Below are 21,776 nucleotides of genomic sequence, written 5' to 3'. Positions count from 1 at the left end.
TTTTTATTTATTAAATAGTAATAATAATCGACTTTTATTTTCAAACTTTCATTACAGGATATACAAAAGAGTAAAGCAACACATTTCTTGCCATGAGATAATTGTTGAAAAGATAAATGGTATAGTGATTTTATAAATATTACACTAATTGTTCCTCTGGCGAACAGATCAAATTTAACATAATATAAATATAATAATAATAAAACCCCATCATCTACTATAATATACTTTTTTTACGTACATTGTGAAACAAAAAAAAACTGCTGACACATGGAATAATTTTAAAAAATGACGAGGCGCTTTAATGATTAAATTGAAAGTAGTAATACTAATTGAATTAATTGAATTCTCCTATCAAAAAATTTCTATATTTGCAACTATTAATAAGAAAATTACATAAAGCCAACTATTGGGTTGTCCGGAAAATAATGCAGGATTTTAAGTTTTCATTTAAAAAAATCTATATAAAATATTCTGTTTACGTTTACAGGATTACTCATTTGTATGAATGTCAACACTTATTAATCCNATTATTTTGATTAAAGAACATTGCTTTAAAGTAACTAGTTTCTTTTTTTTTGTTTAATACCAAAATCCTGCATTATTTTCCGGACAACCCAATAGTTTTCCCTATGTAATATTTCTCTCACTTCATTCATTGAAGGGCTCCTTTTTCCAAACTGTGACTCTGAATTCTAACAATATTTATTTATTTATATGAGTTACAAGTTCTGTAAGAGTTTAAACTATGCATAAGTAATAATGAATAATTGAAACATATAACAATAATTAAAAAGATGGATGTATTCAACATAACAAACAGAAATAAAATATTGTAAGTATTGTGTCACAATACACATGTGTATAAAAAAATAAAAGAAGCAAGAAGGAATGATAACAATTTAATTAAACAATTAAACAAAGAAATATATAAACAAATACAAAGGATGTGACAAGGAATGATAAAAATTTAAGGAAAACAACAGAAATATATAAACAAATCAAACGCAATTGTCATGATCAATGTTTTTAAAAAATCACTAGTTTTCGTGGTCCGCTTGACCAATTTTAACCACTAACTAAAACTTACCAATTTAAAAAAAAAGTTTAAATCGACTTAAGGAATGGTAAAAAGTGTCACAATGTAAAGGAAGTTTATTATTTGTTTCCATGAGTCAAGGAATGGTACTAAATTTTAAATAATTTGTATTATACTTAGATTTTGAAAATAATATTTTTTGCCTGGTATTACACTATGGAACATGGAAATTTAACAAATTGATTAACTGTGGACATTTGATCATATTATTTAAGAGTCTGTAAGAAAATGTCAGGTCATTATTTTGTTGTCTTATGTTTAGTGGCTGCAGTTCTGTGGATTCTATAATAAGTTTGTACATCGTATCCAAGGATGTTCTATAATTTTAAACCAGAGAGTGCGAATAACTTGTCGCTCTACATTTTATATTGAGTTACTTAGTATTTTCTAATGTGGTGATTAAACAACTGAATGGCATTCTAAAATGGGAAAATGGGATCATGAGATGTGTCATTATTGTGTGTCATAATACAATAATGACACATCTACACAGAAAACAAACACTTTGAGTGAGTACAAATATTTTGATTAAGTCTAAAATTTCTAGCATTGTATAAATTCATTTTTTTTACATCCTACATGTATTTGTATAATTTAAACAGTGTTTATAAATCCCAGGCCCTGAAGATGATCTCAATAAAGATTGAAACATTGGCATGATAAAGAAAATGTTTTTCTAAACCTACGTCACACCAGACTGCATCTCACGATCTCCATATAATCTTTATCATGATAGTTTAATTTGAAATATAATGTATGAAGGAATTTATTTTGAACAGTTTGAAGAAGTTTTATATCAGAGTGTGTAGTAGTGTTGATTCCAGATGATTGAGGCATACTCAAGAATAGGTCGAGCAAGTGAATTATATAGATAGACATAGCAAGAAGGATTTTTGGACTGATAGGTACTTTGGATGATGAAGCCAAGCATTTTAAAGGAGCGATTGTTGATTTCTTGTAAATGTAGCTTAAAGGTAAGATTATTATCAAAGATGATGCCAAGATCTCTAATACAAGTTAATCTGGTTAACAAGCTGTGATTGGTATAAGAGTGGAAAATAGGAGATTTTTTGTAAGAAAAAGTGATAGTAAAACATTTAGAATTACTTAATAACAGTTTGTTAATGTTAATTTAATGGCTTGCATAGCTGGATTTGTTGTCTTGCCTCTCCCTATTATGGAATTGACACAACACTAAATGCGCCTGACAGACCTACCCAGCAAGGATAGGCAGACCAAAATGATTGGTAGTGACCAATTTACAGGATGATCACCCTGCCACACAAAAAAATCTCATGGTTACATAATGGCTATATCATCTCTAATTCTGACTCAAGAAATAGCTGGAGCTTATAATGTCAGTTGACAGTTTGTCTTTGTACCTAGTTATGATTTATATTGTAAGTCGGTAATAATTGTTTGATGTGATTGATATCAGTCTTCCTATTATAGTTACATATAAAAAAGACCAGGATAAGGCAAATTTGAAAGAAAGAAAAACACTGAGTTCCTTCAAGCTTTCGAGGAATATATTATCCTTCCGCCATCAGGACTTTGAAACTATTTCTAATGATTAGTCTATCAGATGAAAGGATATATTCCTTGAAAGCATGACGAAGGAACTGAGTATTTTTCTTTATTTTAAATCTGCCTTACCACTGATCTTTTCAATATATAATTACACGGATGATCATAGATGGCTAAACTGCAGGTTTAATCTAGCAGACCTCATCTAAGGCAAATTCAATGGCCAGTGTGAAAGAACCTCTTCAGATCTGGCTGGGCACAAATGGAAAGAATATAGGACTTGGCCCATTTCAGGCAGTATTGCTACCATTTGTTCCTGCCGATGCAAACTTTTCAATGTATAAAGAAGACAAAATATGCGAAAAATCGTTCTATCAAAAGACAAAATGCTACGAAAAAAATGTTCGGCCCCGAATTTGACACAATGGAGATGCCAATTGACCCAAGAAAAAATCGGACGTAGTTGATAACGTGCGAGCTCGTCCATTAAAAGATTAATATCTGTTAAACTGATTTAAGAAGGATTTGTTTGCTCTTTTCCTGTCAGATCGATAAGATTTATCAACAACTTTTGTAGATAATCTCTCCATAATACGACACCTGGGCAGTATAACTGAACAATTCGTACTGTCATTGGTCTTGATTACTGTGATGTCCAACTAATTTCTTATATAAATTATTTCAATCGTGATAAGGTAGATACAAATTTTTAACCTTTTGCCCCCTTTTTTTTACATGGGAATTATGCCGATTGCACATGGAAATAGCCCGTCGCCTGAAATATATATTAAAAAAAAAAAGTGGAGACAACGGAAGACGAAAAATTTTATATAGTAATGATCAACCCCTTCAACTGATAAACCACCCCTCCTCGAAATTCCATTTGATTTTCCATAAACGTTGATAATTTATGTTTTACGCATTAGAAAAATTGGCTACTGGTTATTCCATAAATTGGCTGCCATTTGTCGATAATACCAGTTGCTAACAAAATGTTTATTTTTTAAGTATTTATTATTAATATTTTTAAGTGTGTTTTCTAGGAGAGATCCACCAAAAGTTTTGCACATAGAAAACGGCGTGGTTTACAGATTGATTTTTTTTAGATCAATCAAGGCTAATCTTTTTTTTCCTTGTCCGTGCAAACTGAGAAGAAATTTGAACAAAAATTGAATAAAATATAACAAAAGTGCGCTCACTTTTACAATTTGAAAATTCTAGTTTTGATCTAAGTGTAATAACAAGTTTTTCCTGTACTTGAACAAGAACGTCTTTACTATTATAAAATATACTGACAGGCAAAAAAATCCACCCAACTGATTTTTTTTTTCACTTTCTTGATAATAGAAAATTCTGCCCTTAATTTGTCCTCATTGTTTTTATCAATAAATATTTGTTTATGCTATGTTTTAAATTGGGAATATCAATTAGATGTAACCACACTTAATCCTTAATCCAAAACAAGGATAAAGGATTTTTCAACGTTCAATTTTTACGGAATTTAAAATGTTTATTCTCATTTGAATTCTGAATTAATAAACTGTTTTGTTTTCATCTTTGTTTTCTTAATTTCAATTTTTAAACTTAAAAATGTCACTTAGTGCTGTGTGTGTTGTGCGTAGTGTGGCACTTATTGATGATGGACATTCCATCAGATATGAGGCTACTGCCATCGAAGTTCCCTATGAAATACTGCGAAGTACCGTTAGACTTTTTGAGAAACTGGGTCCTACCATAGAAGGCCCGGTTCTGGACGCCCTAGGGTAACAGAACCACTAGATGACTGTTTTTTGGCTTTGAGAAGTTTGCGAAACCGGCACCTTACGGTTGTTGAAGCGATTCATCAGCTCCAAGAAGTTTGAGGTTTCTGAACGCACTGCTTGAAGAAGATTAAATCAGTATGGACTGATGGCTTTTCGCCCCTTAAGAGGATCAGACTTGACCAGAACACACAGAGTTGCACCGCTCGTATTTGCTCAAGAACACAGCCATTTGTTTTTGGACGATTGGTCTGCTGTACTTTTTACAGATGGCTGTAAATTGGTATGCAATATTGAAATGTTAATTAAAAATCTAAAACAAAATTAAAACAAATTTTGTCTGTATTTTTTTAATTTTTAATTTTATTTTTTTATTTTTCATTTTCTTTAGCAATTTACATTTTTTTACTTTTTTAGAAAAATACTCAATTACTAACGTTAAAAAACATGAAACTTTGATTAATAATACAAATCAAGTTATATTACAAGTGGGCGGAATTTTTTGCCTGTCAGTGTAGTTCCGAGTTTCAAAGAGACAGAAGGAAAATATTTATTATTTTACCTTACATTAGTGGTTAGTTATTAGTTACGAAATGATAAATAACAACAAAAAATACACTCGCTCAACTTGCATGAAAAAGGAAGACATTTCAAAATGACAATGTAACTATTTTTGCTTTCTTTTATAGATGAGGGAAGGTGAACAACTATGATAAAAATTTTGTATAGCTTCTTAATACTAATTTACACACAAATCCTTGTCTTTTCAACTGACGTCGACGTCGATGAAGGTATTTGATGTTCACAACAAATATATTTTTTATTGACAATATTGAAACCCTTAGTGTTTTATTTGATTTTTTGTTTTTGAATTTAATTAATATGAATGTTTATTTTTATAGATGAAAATTTTGTAGTGGGAGATGTAAATCAATTTTGTTTAGACCATGATGACCATACATACTTAAAATATAAAACTGAACCGGAAAAAGGTATGTACACATTGTGATTAGTCTTCAACTTTGAGTCTTTAATCCATTCATCAACAGTGCTGGGTCAATTGCAACTAGATTAATTCAATGCTAACTGTGTTTTGATAAACTTCAGATTAATTAAATTGTCCTTTTTTTCTTGATTTCTTATTTAGACAGTTTTATTATTTTGATGTCTTCATCTCATTTTTTTTCTTCTTATTGTCCATTATTACGTTCTATATTTTTATTGTGTTGGTTCCATGCCAATTTGAGAAGTTCCTCACTGAAGATGGCAGAAACCGAAACCCATTTGAGTGACATCTAAACCCTAGTAGACAGATCCAATAAGGTGATCTTTTTTTCTAAAATAAAATTTTTACAGAAAACCTACACCATCTGAAATTTGCTTAAAAACTCCACAATAAATATTATATTAATATTTTTTCCACATATATAGAAGGAATATCAACATTCACAACTTATGAAGGCAATGTTTTGGCTCTTGTGTCACAATCATTGCAATACATCTTACATTAATTTATTTACGCCAACTGCAGACCTGGTTAGTCATTATCTGTTTTTCAAGAAAAAAATATGATAATTATTATTCGGACTTTCACCCCGAAGGGTTGTCACTCCCCAATGTGTTGGCCATAGCGTCTCTACATCAATGAGTTCACCCACCTCATTATCTGGCTGGGTCGCTAGTATCCCCCTTAAGGAAGATGCCCAGGATATCGCAGGATATCGTTGCTTCCCTACCCACAGGGTCAATAATTGTTAAGGATAATTATTATTAAAGCGTAATAAATAAATAGATAGAGATAGGGATAAGAGAAGCGGCCACAAGGCCTACTGCACCTCGACCTAAATAGATCTATTGTGCTCCTCTGTTATTTATAGCTCACTGGCCAGCTTCAGGCTATTAACCAGCCTCCACAGCTTTGCCAGAGGTTCCTTGGTGTAGGATCTTGCTTGTGGTTTTTCTTATCCTAGTTGCAAGAACCTGCACCTACATAGTCCTTCGCAGAAACATAAAATGTGCTCTGCAGTCTCCTCCTCTTCCTGGCAGTATCTGCACGGTGTTTCTTCTGTCTGTACTCCTATCCGTGCATGTGCTTTCTTAAGTGGCAGTGCCCCACCAGGAGTCCAACCAGAATCCTGGTTTGGTTGCAGTTGCCTTCTGGTAGTTCTTTCCTAAGTTTTGCGGATGGTCCTTCTATGAATCTCTTCGCGTGCCTCATACCTGTGGTATTGTTCCACCAGGTTTTGGACTCATTAAGAATCCATTTTAAGATGTATCCTCTTTTGTGGCAGGCTGCTAGGCTGCAGTAGGGTTCTGGGCCCAGAGAGTCCATGTTGGCTCCCTTTTTGACCAATGTGTCAAACTTTTTGTTCCCTCTATGCCCCAAATGTCCAGGGACCCATGCCAGGGTCAGGTCATTAGTGTCGCTGACTTCCATCAGGGCCTCCATGCATTTCCAAACACTCTTTGCCTTCGCCTCGCATGAGGCTACATCTTCCGGGAATGTATTCCTAGCCTTTTTATTTCTCTGGCACATTGTTCAATTGCTATGATTTCAGACTGAAAACTGTGGCATACTTGCCTAGGTTTACCGTCAGTTCGGTCTTGCGGATCATCCCAAAGGTTATCCTTGTCGGTTTTGGAGCCATCAGTATACCAATAGGAATTTGCCTTTAGTGGTATTCCCTTGGCCCATTCTTCTCGTTCTGGTATCAGCACGTTGTACTTCTTGGTGAAGTTTACTTTCGAGTAGTGGCATCAATTGGCATACCTAAAATGGCATCTGCCTATATCTCCTCCCTCAGTTTAAATAAATAGAAGTGGAAACAATATGGCACAAAATAATAACATTACATAATAACAACTGAACATTATTAGCTTCTGAGCATATTCTATGTACATATTCTATGCATATTCTATATTCAGTTGACCATGTAGTTTATTTTGTTAATAAGAACAGAAAACAATTTTTTATATCTTGTTCTTTTATTAGAATATTCAATTTAATTCTTTCTAAAATTTCCGGACAACATAATAGGTTATTTAACAATCTGAAACAAACTGTAACATCACCAACTTTTCTATGTTTTTCTAGAGTACATACATTCATCAATGACCTAAGACCTTTTTAAGAAACAGATTTCAAATTTAGGCTGACTTGAAAGCCCCATACCTGAGAAATCTGTTTTGCACACTCTGAACACATTTTATAAAATAAGGTGACCAAACTGATGAGTTATATTCCAGAATAGGCTTTATTAAAGATAAGTAAAGCACTCTTATACAATGAAAATTCATAATTTCTATTTTATTTCTCTTTAAGAAGCCAAACAACTTTAAACTTTTATTTACAATCGTTTTAATATGTAAAACAAAAGAGAGACTACAGTCAAAAATTCTAGAATTAAGGTACAATTCAAAAACTTCCAAATGCATGTTTATAACTTATAAATTTATTTTCAAGGGTTTTGCTAAGTAGATTGTTAGTATAACTGTTTTTCGGGCTTCAAGTATTTGACAGTAAAAAAAGCAAAAAAGTTTCATTGTTTAAAATTGAATTTTTTAAATTATATAAGTAATCAACGTTCACAACTTACAAAGGCAATATTTTGGCACAGTGTCACAATTTTATGACAAGGTGTTCCACTTAATTGAAAAGTGCCATTCCTTGGTTCCGTGTAGAGAGCAAGTCGGAACACTACCTGGTATGTGAATTGTGCTAGAGTACTGGCAGAAAATCTTTAGGTCCTCTTTTCTGAATTTATATTACAGTCTATCTTATGGTTGTATATGTCAAGAGTTTAGTGATAGTTGTGTTATCGGTTTCATGAGAATGTATTTATTAGCTTAATGTGTAGTATAAGACTGTCAATGGTGGTATATTAAATACCCCGTTGATCCTCAGTCAGACTTGTATACGTGTATTTATTTGCACATGTAAAATGAGAGAGAGAAATATCAAAAACTCCACCTTCTATAGTCGATGATATGTAAATAGAAAATGAGATAAATAAAGATGAGAGAGTGAGGGTGTTCAGGTTTCAACTTCAGGCATTAGGGGATGAAATGACTTTTTTTTTTTTGGCCTTATGGTCTAGCATATTGGCCAAGTCTCAAAACTTCAAGATTGAAATGTATACTTTTGTTATATTATATTACTATACTATTTTGGGATAGAAGTTTAGAGAGAGAGGAAATTATTTTGGGATTGCGGGTAAAAGAGAGTATAACGNTGTCCAGAATATTATTATTATTTAACCTGTTATTGTTTTGGAACAACCACTTTCCAAGCAACATAGGATGAGCCTTACCAACGTTACCTGTCTTTCCTTCAATAAAAACAAAATACGGACCTTTATCATCAGCACTAAAACGGTTTTCACTCAGGTGCTTTTGTCTCTCTAATTTTTCAACTTCTCTATGAGCCGTTAAATCAGCTTTAGTTATATAAGAAATTTTAGAGTATGAATTAGGTGGTTCAATTAATAACCTTTTGTTTTTATTCGCATTGGAAACTACAATCTTACTACTCTTTTCTTCAATATTTTCAAAAATATTTTGGAATGTTATAATTACATTGTCTTTCTGAGATATAAGTTCAGTTTTTAGGTCCAGATTTTGGGGGCGGCCCCCACTATCTAAAGACATTTTGTTAGTATGAGAGGGAAAACCCTCTCATAAATGTTGGCCACTATCGAAACAAGAATTTAATGGCAATTAGTATTAAATTATAGAAAATAAAAAATAAAAAGTGTGGACAAAATGGTTGTAAAACACAAAGTTAATAAAATAAGTTGAGATACAATCTACTACTTATCGTATAGAATAGCCGGGTTCAGAGAGCAAGAGATAAGATGTTGACTGCTTCACTAACAAACAACAACTGATGAAATGACTTTGTTGATAGCTTCTGAAGCCTAACTTTGGTAGTGTCTTAAAAACTGAACAAATAATAAACTATTTTAAAGGAGAAAGTATTTTAGCTTAACTAATAACTGTAAACTCAAATTAGGAATGCCACTAAATGTAAGAATGAGCATAGCAGCACATCTTTGAGTACCCAGGAATGATTTTGGGTGGGAACAGGGCTATTGTATTATATATAGTACTGATAGATATCTTATTTTATGTTGAGTATGAATTATTTGTATTTATTAGAGTGAATATGTAGTATGAGACTGCTAATGCCCAATTAGATTAGTATATTGTATTAGTTATGTGTAAAGAGTGATGGAGAAATATTGAGTACTCCATCACCTACTTAAATGAATTGTATGATGGAAGAATAAATGAGAGTGTCTAGGTATAAAAAACTTCATTTGCTGGGTGCTGAAATGACTTAGCTGACTGACAGGACAGATAAAACTGAGATTTGACTCCAAACTGCCAAAACATTGAAATGGGTGATTGATAAAGAAGTGAGAAGTGATAAGCTCCATTCTGTATATCTGCAGAATTGAGCTTATATAAATCAAACAATCAAACATATATTCATGTTAAAACAAAACATTTGTAGTAAATTTAATCAATTGATTTTGTTTTCAGGAGAGATAAATCCACCATTTGATCTCCATGCTTCTAATATAACTGATTCTCAATTTGAATTACATTGGCGCCTGCTGTACGGAGAATTTGCTAGTTACGTTATTCATGTAGAAGAAGGAAATACAAAATATCCATTACCGTCTTACTGTTTTATTCCACCAAGACCTCCACAAATTATTATTATACCAATTACTTCAGTTACAAAATATTTAATTGACAGCTTAATACCTTATCAAGATGTCACAGTTAAAATTGCCATCAAATATCCGGACGTTATAGGCCCTTGGTCAGATCCATTAATTGTTACAACTTTATCCAAAGGTAAAAATTGTAAACAACTGCCCCTGTATATTGTCGGTTTAAATTCTGGTAGAATATGCTTATAGCAATATAACAAGTTTTAATGGAAAAAAAATCTATAGAAAAAATACTGATTTTATTAAAACTTCAGATAAATAACAAATACTAACTTAGATAATTTCAATTAACTATTCTTTTTATGTAAGGTCTTGATTGAAATGAAAAAGTTAGCGTCACGAGTGGGATTCGAACCCACTACCTTCGGCTTTCATTTCAATCAAGACCTTACATAAAAAGAATAATTAATTGAAAGAAGTAGTTTGGTCAATCAGACTACGAAACATAATGTATTTAATTAGATAATAATGATTTATCTGTTTATTATTAATTATTATTTATTGACTATTTAATGATAGCTTGATTGTCTCGAATCACTTAGGTCAACATTTTTTGATTATCATTATATCCCTGATAATAGCTTTTATAAAAATATTTTGTTCATTAATGAAGAAAGGGACAATAACTGTGTTTATAAGCGAATTCTACTGTATATTTGTTTTACTTTATTTTTTGTAATTGTATTGCTATTAATAGTTCAATATAAAACATTTTATATCAAATAAACTAGAGTTATATTTGTTACATGTATATGTATTCATGATTTTAGAACCCAGCCCTGTTGGGAATATAACGTTGAAATTTGTGGAGGATAGGGTGATTTTTTCTTGGTTGCACCCTTGTTATTCATACGGCGATGTTGTGAAATTTACCATTTCTGGGGTGGGGCATAAAATTCTACATGAACGACATGAATTTACTGAAGACTTAATTGTTTCTCAGGTATTTATTATATTATGTCATCAGTAATTACTTTTTTCTAAAATATCCATGCAGTTTTAAATTATATTTGGTCGTCAGAAGATATTAAAATTGATAAATGTTTAAATGTTTGGTATAAATTTTCATCTGTGTTTCCAACCTATGGATTTGGCTTCTATACCGGCCACTGCCCTCTTAACTATCACCTAAAAAGAAATGGGCAAAACAGAGACAGAAACATGATGCCACTGTCAGGAGAAACCAGACATGGCATACATCTTTGTGAAGCATTAGCCTACATAAAGACAGCCACTTTGGTAAGGCACATACCAAAAGAGTTGTGCAGAGGCACCGAGGAGAGTGCTTAGTCTCCTTGGATAAAGTGCACTTTCCATGGCATTGTTATAATTTGTAGGGGTTCCACAAAAGATCTATATAATAGGTCGCAGTGAAGGAAAGGATTTTTAAATTGCTTATTCCACCCCCCCCCCCAAAAAAAAAAATGAAAAGAAAAATAAATAAAAAGGATTTTTCCTTCCATACTCTATTTGCCAGCCCCTTTCTGATGACCTTTTGTCCTTACAACTTGGCACCAAGAATTGAAAAATTTAAATAATTATTTAGAAATCGTGAGATGCGGTCTGGTGTGATGTAGGTTTCAGAAAAACATTTTCTTTATCGTGCCAACGTTTTGATCTTTATTGAGATCATCTTCAGGGCTCAAAGTGTTTGTCTTCTGTGTAATTGTGTCAGTCTTGCGTGTCGTGTTGAGAGTGCCAATCGTAAGTCTCACGATTTCGAAATAAATATCGATTAACGGTCACTAATCACAGCACACAAATTTAAATAATTAAGAATTTTTTTATAGCCCTTCAGGTGTCCTTAATCCTTGTAAATTGATTATTTAAAGGTCTTTAAGTCCCAGAATAAAGTCTATTTTTAATTTTAATGTTTCATCATTATATTGTAGTATATTTAAAACTTGATGTATGACTAATTTGTTTGTTTTAATGCATGTGTGTGTGTGTGTGTGTGTGTGTGTGTGTGTGTGTGTGTGTGTGTGTGTGTGTGTGTACAAAAACCTACCATTCACCTAACAAACATCAATTCAAAGAAAAATTAACAATTTATTAACTAAAAATTTAGAACTTGTTTGCATTTACATTTTAGGTGCAGGATAGCTATAAATTGGGTGTTAGAAACATAAAAACAGATTTTGATTATTCAGTTACAATACAAGCATTTATACGTCAAATTGATAAAGGAGGAGAATTGGCTTATTATTCATTTAGAGGTCCATCTTTAAGTAAGTGTAAAACATGTGATATATACATTAAAATTAAATATATTAAATTAAAATGAATTAATACATATCAAATACAAAATCACACTGTATATGTATTGTTGAGTTATACAGCAAGATAGTTATACCTGTAATTGGTTGTTTATAATTTTTCTGATGATACATACACTGCTTTGGTCTGTCAGTAAAGTTTAGTCATTTCATCATCTTCAGTGGTTGGCTGTTTGAAGTTGGTCAAATATCTAAATGTGTGTAACAAACAATGGTAGACAGACAAGGATGATTGTATACAACCAAACTACATATAGTGAATTATGTTTACTTGTACCGTATCAGTGTGAAACTAATTTTCAATTATTTCTTTCAGTACCACCTGAACCAGATAAATATTTGAAACTGAATCCCGAGTCTGAAACTCCAACGAGGGTTTCCATTCAGTTATTTGAATTTAATGTTGAAAATGGGACAATTATTTATTATTCAGTGTTAGTAGGTGAGGAGGGTTACATAAACAGCACTTCTAGCTGGATCAGTGCAAACAAGCAATGGCCACAAGAAAAAACATGGCAACAGGCGAATGAAGAAAGCATTGTCAAAAAGTACCAGGCTACAAAGAAAAAATGGAATCCGTTTAAAAGTGATTTTTTAAATTTTGATTTAGAAATTGTCATTGCTTCTAAAAGCTAACACTTTACTTTCAGATTTGGAAGGCACAAATAAAAATTACAAGTACATTATTGGAGCAGATGGAGAAATATGTCAAAAGTTGCAGAATAATTCTATTTATTGTAATGGACCATTGAAACCTAGCACAAAATATGGAGTAATCTTGAGGGCATTTACAGACAGGGGGTACAGGGATTCTCAAGTCTTCTATTTTATTACAGGTATTTAACATAGTTTTATTTATTCCTCCAACTCCCTCAGTCAGAAAAAAGTGATGGGCCTAATAGTATAGATGCAAGTGCCCAAAAATGCTATATTCAGAATTTACAGATGTAAGTGGACATTACAGGAGCTCAAAAATAAAAAATATGACATTTAAAATTTATAACCATACTTCATTTAATTACAATAATAATAACAAAAAAATTCCTTTTGAGAGTTTTCCTCAAAATTTTTGTATTGGAACATACTTGTTAGTACAGCTAGTAAAATAGTTGACATATTACTACTATGATAATAAGTCTTTTCTCGAAGATAATCCTGATTATTTACAAACTTCATTATTATTAATCTAATGCTTCCAGGTGATATGTGATTTCAATTAATTCTTATGAGAACACAAAAGGGTTATTTTGACTTATTATTGTTTCATAATACTTCCAAATTGTTGAAATTTTACACCAAATAAAAAAGCAGGACTAAAATTCTTTCTCTCTCCATTTTTGTGTCAATCAATGACTTAAAGAGATGATTGAGAATGAAACCACTGACAAAACTGAAATATTATGTGTTCAGGCTATTCTAGAAAGCCTAGGTTTTTTTTCTTATAGAAGAAGGGACTACATTGAGAACACAATAGCAGGAATCGAAATGTTTTTAGTTTATTTTTTGGTGTAATTTTTTAATGTGCCACCTGTAGGTGACTATGGGTGTTGGAGGGAGATTAAAAAAAATGGTGCAGGTTTGAACAAAGTGTTAACTAATTTAATGTATGAAGTTAATATTAAACAAATTCACTAACTCTTTGCTTAATTTAAATTTTAGATGCGGAAGAAAATACATATACAATTTTGATGGCAGTTGGTTCAGTTACAGTAATTGGATCAATTGTTGCATTTTCATATATTTTTGTTATAAGACGTCGGAAGCAATGGTAAGTGAGATGTTTCTAGAAAAGAGAGAGATAATTCTAACTATTAGAACAGGGAAACTAAAGTTGGTGGCTTTGACCATGCTGTAAATTTTGACTCAACAAAAACCTGAAAATCATTTTTAAAAAAATAAGTTTGATGTCTTGTCTTCATATGTTATGAATGAAGAGTAATTCTCACAGTCAGAATGTACATAGTTACTAGAGAAAAATATATGTTTAAAAATTTGTTTTCATTTATGCGTGAGGTTGTTGTACATTTATTTATTTTTATGATAATAGGCAAATGGAAAGGAAGAAACAAAACAAGTTAAATATCGATCTAAATGGTGTAACAGCTGAATTAGATGGAACAGAGCAGCCCGAAAGCCACCAACTCTTCGACATCGCTGCAGTAAACGAAGAATATGACAAGCTGCAAAAGAATACTAAAAAAATTCACCACCATTCGACCTGTGGTACAGATGAACAGAACAAAGAGAAAAATAGATACGCAAATGTTTTTCCTTGTAAGATTTTGTTTTTACAAAATCAAGAGAGTTACTTTTTGACATTGTTTTCTAATAACTGAACATACAAAAGTATGCTTATTGTACAATGTATACCACGCACTGTTATGAGGTTTTTCTCTTTGATGAGAACAAGTAGATCAAGGATGATAAATATCATACACATTACAATAGAAATAAAAAATAACAACATCTGCTACAATGTTTTTCATTATGTAAATATTATGGTTTGTAGTTAACTTTTTCTCAATAAAAGTATTCATTTTGTTTTGGTTCTGAACAACAGACAATAAATGAAAAATTGAAGCATGAAAGTTTTGTATTGGGTTGTCCGGAAAATAATGCAGGATTTTAAGTTTTCATTAAAAAAAATCTATATAAAATATTCTGTTTACGTTTACAGGATTACTCATTTGTATGAATGTCAACACTTATTAATCCTCTTCCAAATGATATTGTTTGTTTACCTCTGTAGCATTCCGCTACTTGGAAATAATTCAGTCATCCTTATAATGTCAAAGCGAGAATTTCGTACGATTTTCTTTTACGAGTTTAAACTCGGCCGAAGCGGAGCCCAAACGGCTAGAAACATTAACCAAGTCTGGGGCGAGGGTTGTGTTAATGAGTGCACTGTGCAAAGGTGGTTTAAAAAATTTCGGGAGGGAGATTTCAGCCTTGAAGATGAAGAAGGTCGTGGAAGGCCTTCCTCTCTTAATGATGATGTTCTGCGATCAGTGGTGGAAGAAAACCCCAAAACAACTGTTCGAGAACTTGCAGAGCAACTCAAAGTCAGTAAAACGACCGTCGCTGACCACCTCAAGGCGATTGGAAAAGTGAAAAAACTCGAAAATTGGGTTCCACACTCATTAAACGATCGCCAAAAAAATCAGCGCTTTGATGTTTGTGCATCACTTCTTTGTCGAAACAAAAATGACCCATTTCTGGCCAGAATTGTTACATGTGACGAAAAGTGGATTCTCTACGATAACACTAGACGTTCTGGACAGTGGCTCGACAAAGGAGAAGCTCCAATACATTTTCCAAAGCCCCCAACTCATCAAAAAAAGGTAATGGTTACGGTATGGTGGGCTTCATTTGGTTTAATACACTACAGCTTCTTAAATCCTGGCGAAACCATCAATGCTGAATCATACTGTAACCAAATTAATACCATGCATCAGAAATTGGCAGTAATGAAGCCCTCTTTGGTCAATCGGAAAGGGCCCATTTTGTTGCATGACAACGCTCGACCACATGTGTCACGTGTAACGTCACAAAAATTATTGGAGCTTGGCTATGAAACTTTGCCTCACCCACCCTACTCTCCGGACCTCTCGCCTACTGACTACCATTTTTTTAGACACCTGGACCACTACTTACAACACATAATATTCAAAAATCAAACGGAACTGGAAAATGCATTTATTGACTTTATCAATTCTAAAAATTCTGAATTCTACTCAGACGGAATTAATAAGTTACCAACACGTTGGGAGAAATGTATTGAGAGTATGGGAAATTATTTTGATTAAAGAACATTGCTTTAAAGTAACTAGTTTCTTTTTTTTTGTTTAATACCAAAATCCTGCATTATTTTCCGGACAACCCAATACTTTTAATGTATAAACATTTAAGTATCATTTTGTGACCTTTTTAATATTGTAGTATTTGTTTAATTTGATTTTTTTAAATCTTGTCCTTTTCTCTTGATTTAAAAAAAATAGTTTCAATTTTTAAAAACAGTTTCTATTGCCATTATTTATTAAGGTGGTGTTTAATTTTCAGTTGATTACAACAGAGTGCTTCTACCAGGACAACCTTCCGAAAACTACATCAATGCATCACATATTAATGTAACTATTTCATTTTGTGATTCACAATTCATTATTTTACTATTAATGATTTGTGTAAACTAAAAAAATACTTTTCCCCCAAAAATCTTTATATTTAAGATTTGATCATCTTTTTGGGGTAGCTACATATGTACCCAATTACATAGTTATAAAAGTTTAATTACCTGAGAAAATTCTTTAATAGCTGATATCAAATCTAAAATAATAAGAAAAAATGTCAAATTTTTAAATTTTCCAATTTTTAATTAAATAGAACTTTGTATGTTTCATCATTCAATTTATGCTACATGGGGTACTACAGTGGTCGAGTCATTATGGCATCTGATTCATATTTGCCACACTAGACATTTTGAGTTCGCATCCTGACACAGCCCATGTTATTTAATTGAAAAATGTAAAAAGTATTTAAAGTGGTTTTACCCCTTGTCCACGACACCCCATTGGAAGTTGGACATTAAGCCCTCCCGTATGAATTACTTTACTTTTTTATGTTACATTTGTTTAATGTATCCTTTTATTAATTTTGTTTTAGGGTTTTGATGATGTACAGAAATATATTGCAACCCAGGGGCCGAAAGAGAACACAGCGAAGGATTTCTGGGCCATGGTTGCTTCATGCAATGTTTCCAGTATCGTTATGCTGTGTAAAACTGTGGAACAAAAAAAAGTAAGTGAATTCCCACCTATAAGATTGGAGCATAAAGGGAAAAGTAAGTAGACGTATTTTCAGCATAAAATTATTAATTCACAAAGAATATTACATACATTCCATTTTTTGAAAAATATTTTATTTAACTAGGAATGCCCAATAGAATAATTTGCACATAATATTCTTGAACAGATCATTGAAATACAGGCCGCTGTCTGAAATATATGAAAATAATAATATATCCATATTCCTAAATAACAATAAAAAGTAAACATCGATATATACTCAGAATGACATAATTTCAGGTAAAATGTGATTTTTACTACCCAGAAGCAGGTATGAGCAAACTTTTGGGTGATTATAGCGTACATTGTATTCAAAGGCACTCATACAAAACATTCATCATAAGAGACTTAGTACTCGTTAAGGTAAGAAATATAATTACTGATGAAATACAAACTAAATATATGTATTGGGGCTTGTAACCTATCTTAAAAACTTTTATGGTCACAATTCCCAAAAACATCAGGGATAAGGCCGATTTGAAAGAATGGACGGGTTGTAGATTTTGTTCTCCTCTCAAGTCGAAAATTCAATACATTTTAAATCATAAGGTTCAGAAATGTAAGTAGATGTTCATATTTGTTAACCTTTTAAATTATTAATAATCGTTTCAAAGTCCTAGTGAAGTGGATATATTCCTGGAAAGATTGACAAAGGAACTGAGTATTTTCTTTTCTCTCAAAATGGTCTGATCTTTCATTTTTTAAATATAAAAATACATTAACCTCCAAAGAAATAAAATGGAAAAATAATACCTCAACCTCAACCTCAAACAAAGGCATATATCACAATACACTAACTCCCAAAGAAATATGGAAAAGTAAAGCCTTAACCTCAATATCTTTCCTCCAAAGAATTATCATGGAAAAATAATGCCTAACCGCAAAATCCTAAGCTCCAAAGAATTATCATCAAAGGCTCATACATGCATCCTCAAAACAAAGTAAATATTATTTGATCCTTACCGATCATTTTGGGCTTCTATCCTTGCTGGGTTGGTCTGTCCAATGTGTTTTGGTATTTCATCATCTTCAGTGATTCTATGTGTTATTTTATTAACATACAGACCACTGAAGAAGGTAAAACACCGAAGCACATCTGATGGACCAACCAAGTGAGGAACAGCAGACCAACATTTCATTACACCGCAGTGCAGTGAGAAATCTCACAAAGTAACAGTTTGTAATACTTACAGAAGGAAATTAAATGTATTTCAAACATGGCTGAAGACAAAAGGTCAATGCCAAAAAAAAAAAAAAAAAAAAAAAATGTATTTCAATAAATTAATCTTTTTACGTTAGGTCTTGGTTGAAATGAAAAAGTCAGTGTCATGAGTGGGATTTGAACCCATGCCTAAATACGCCGCTGCTCTAACCACTTGAGCTATCGTGACTTCGATCCATATTATTTATTAGGGTTGGCTAATGTTAAGATGCTAGAGCTTATCTGATAAAAATGTTATAATTATTATTTTTGGTAGTTGTCTTTAGTTGTTGTTTGGGTCGGACCGAAGGTCGTGGGTTCCAATCCCACTCGTACACTAACTTTTTCATTTCAACCAAGACCTAACATAAAAAGATTAATTAATTGAAAGAAGTAATTTGGTCAATCAGACCACTAAATATAATGGTATTTCAATAAGTTAATTACACTAGACAAATTCAGTTTGTGAATCTTAAGTTCCCTTAATTATAACCCAAAGTTTTTACAAATCCGGTCTAAATTGGGCCAAAAGTAAGTTAGTTATCAGGGGTATTTTCATTGGGATACCCTGCATATAAGTTTATGTATTTTTTTCAGGATGGAGACAAACACAACATAACCCACTTTCAATATTTAGAATGGGCTGATTTTGGTGTGCCTTCATCGGTGAAAGAAATACTCAAGTTCTGTGATTTGGTTGAAAAATCAATCAACCCTCTGGACAGATCTGTACCATTAGTAGTACATTGCAGGTAAATGCCTTGATGGTTTTTAGCCCCAAGCAGTGTGTGTGTGTGTGTTGTGTGTGTGTGCACGTGCGCATGTGTGTGCATGCGTGTATGTGTATTGCATGCTTGCTTGCTTCATTTGTATGTACTGTTGACAAATTGTGTTTTAAATTGTTTAAATAATACGCTTATTTTATTACGGTAAATTTTGTTTTATAATTTTTTTCAAGTGCTGGATGTGGAAGAACTGGTACATTTATTGCACTTTATGAAATGTTGAAAATGAAACCATCTGCTATTAGCATATATGATATTGTTTACAAGCTGAGAAACCAGAAAATGGGAATGGTCCAAACAAGAGTAAATATTTCACCCTTTTCTAAACAACAATACGGATCTGGAACATTTAAATATACATATTTTCCTTCTTACAGGAACAATACATTTTTTTACATAAATGTTTGCGCCACTTAAAGAAAACTAGAGCTAACTGGAATCCTATGTGAAACGGGGTAGATTTTTAAACATTTATTAAAAATAGTTGACGAGCATTTCTTTTTTTCAGGGAAAACCACATTTGAAATTTAAAAATGCTAGAAATTGTATTATGCATTAGAACGATTAATATTTAAGGATTAAATGATGTGTTTTCTGTCTTGTATTTCTTAAACACTCATCATTTATGCATGTCAATTATAATAAATGCTCAATTATTTATAATTTTCTGATGAAGTTTTGCCATTTAAAACTGTAGTGATGTATCGTCACTCCGTGCAACACTTACTTGATGATCGAAGTGATGTAAATAGTGCAATTTTCACTCTGAAATTTAAAAAAATCTTAAGGATGGTTATATTATCTGAAAAATATTTCAAAAGCTGACCTGAATCTGTCACTTCGACAACAAAGTTGTTATATTTTTTGTCCAAAATTTCAAAATCCATAATGTGGTCTGATAATTTGTAATTAACATTTTCCTATAAAATTGAAACAAGCATTCAAAAATTTAACAAAATATTCAGACATTCCAAGGTGAAAATATAAACTTTGTATCTTGCAAAAATATAAATACATTAACTTATTAATATCAATAGTAATAATATAGATTTTATACTTGCTTTTTTATAATATATTTGTAATAATATTAGATTTGTAAGTTAAATACATACAAATGTTTGGGCCTAAAATAAATGGTATTTAATTACCAGTAACAGTAAGAAATTTCCGTTTTCGACCCTTCTAAGTATTTCTTGTTTGCTTGTTTGAAGAAAAGTTATGTAAAAGTAGAAGAGGTAATTTGATGTATTTAACAACAAAATAATTAATAAATTCTTTATTTCTTCCAAAGGTAAGATCCTCCAAAAACATTCTGATGTCCAATTTTGACATAGGACCCAACAGCATATTCCATAATTCTGAAATTAAAAAACATGTATTTTTACAATAATGGTATTAATAATATCGTAATAAGTGTATACTTGTAAGGTTAAGCATAATGAAGGTAGCTCTCTGGACACTATGTAGTCAAAAAATGCCCAATTTTGAACTGACAAATGAGGCTTTATCCATAAAAATTCGACAATATCAAAGTGTAAAAGAATTGATATACAATGCTGGGTTCTGTAAAACAAACTGTATTAGTATAGGAAGCAAACCTTATTGTAGATTTGTAGTAATATTTATTATATATAATTTTGTTCAATTATAAGAATACAAATATTTCAATATTTCAGATTATTTTGTTCCATGAAGCATCCTCTATGTATATGTATTATTATATATTATTTAAAAGGAATTATTGACAAAACATGATAAACTAGCCATTTAATGTGACTAATAAATAAACCAATAAACTTTTATAAACATAAATTTTTTCTTGTAACAACCTTTGAGGTGTATTCGCCTATTCAACTTTAGTTTCCAGTTTCCATATCTTTTTAGATAGAATTCAACACATTTTCTCTTACATCTTTATCTTTGTACTCATCAAGTCGGGTCATCACTGGGCTGCTTAATTAATAACTTATAAATGTTGGCAACTTTTGTGCCAAAGTCGCCACATAGCATTGCCTGATAATCCAAGGCAAAAAGCATTCTTAATTTTTAACAATAAATCTGGAAATTTTCATTTTTTTTTGACAAAAAACATTTTCTTTAAATTTGTATTTTGTATATTACATAAAAATACAATATACCAATATATATTATACAAGTCAGTGATTCCAAATGCTTGAGCTAAAATTCGAATTATTTTAGCATCACACTACCAGTCCACATGAGGCTCATATTTGGTTTTTAGCTATTTTATAAACAACAAACAAAACTAAACAACACGCAGTGTAATAGTTGAACAGAAAACAGTCAACTAAGATGTTCTCAAAAATGTAAACTAACATTAAAAAAGGCTAAATGTATTGTTACATAAAAATAAAAGTAATGATGGCAAAATAATCGAGTTGATCAAGTTCTTTTACTCTTAGGGAATTTCAAACTGAAAGTAAACAATAAAGTCTACCAACTGGGCAGACAGTATAGCTTCTTCATATTTTGTGCATACACATAAGCATATGTTAATCCGTTTGGAATAAAATTCATAGGGGATC

At 31.7% G+C, this 21,776-nt stretch overlaps 1 protein-coding gene across 5 annotated transcripts; it reads left to right on the top strand.

Annotated features, from left to right (window-relative positions):
• The first annotated feature begins 1,254 nt into the window (after positions 1–1,254).
• LOC106666609 (tyrosine-protein phosphatase 10D-like) lies at positions 1,255–21,007 on the top strand. 5 transcript variants are annotated; one of them, XM_014393902.2, is made up of 16 exons: positions 1,255–1,608; positions 5,076–5,177; positions 5,289–5,378; positions 9,931–10,251; positions 10,898–11,070; positions 12,220–12,355; positions 12,720–12,989; positions 13,054–13,239; positions 14,063–14,171; positions 14,451–14,677; positions 16,463–16,530; positions 17,063–17,197; positions 17,485–17,607; positions 19,043–19,197; positions 19,404–19,533; positions 19,608–20,178. In XM_014393902.2, exons 2-16 carry the CDS (start codon positions 5,096–5,098, stop codon positions 19,677–19,679), a joined length of 2,277 nt encoding a protein of 758 aa, XP_014249388.1. In that variant the 5' UTR covers positions 1,255–1,608; positions 5,076–5,095; the 3' UTR covers positions 19,680–20,178. The 5 variants fall into 5 exon arrangements, 4 of the variants coding, with proteins under 4 accessions (XP_014249388.1, XP_014249390.1, XP_014249387.1 ...); XM_014393901.2 differs by lacking the exon at positions 1,255–1,608 and adding an exon at positions 2,736–3,321; XM_014393903.2 differs by lacking the exon at positions 1,255–1,608 and adding an exon at positions 4,938–4,960.
• The last annotated feature ends 769 nt before the right edge of the window (positions 21,008–21,776 follow it).

The sequence above is a fragment of the Cimex lectularius genome, unplaced genomic scaffold (assembly GCF_000648675.2).
Source record: "Cimex lectularius strain Harlan isolate CLEC.00 unplaced genomic scaffold, Clec_2.1 scaffold173, whole genome shotgun sequence".
NCBI lineage: Eukaryota > Metazoa > Arthropoda > Insecta > Hemiptera > Cimicidae > Cimex > Cimex lectularius.
This window is presented reverse-complemented; position numbering and strand designations above follow the sequence as displayed.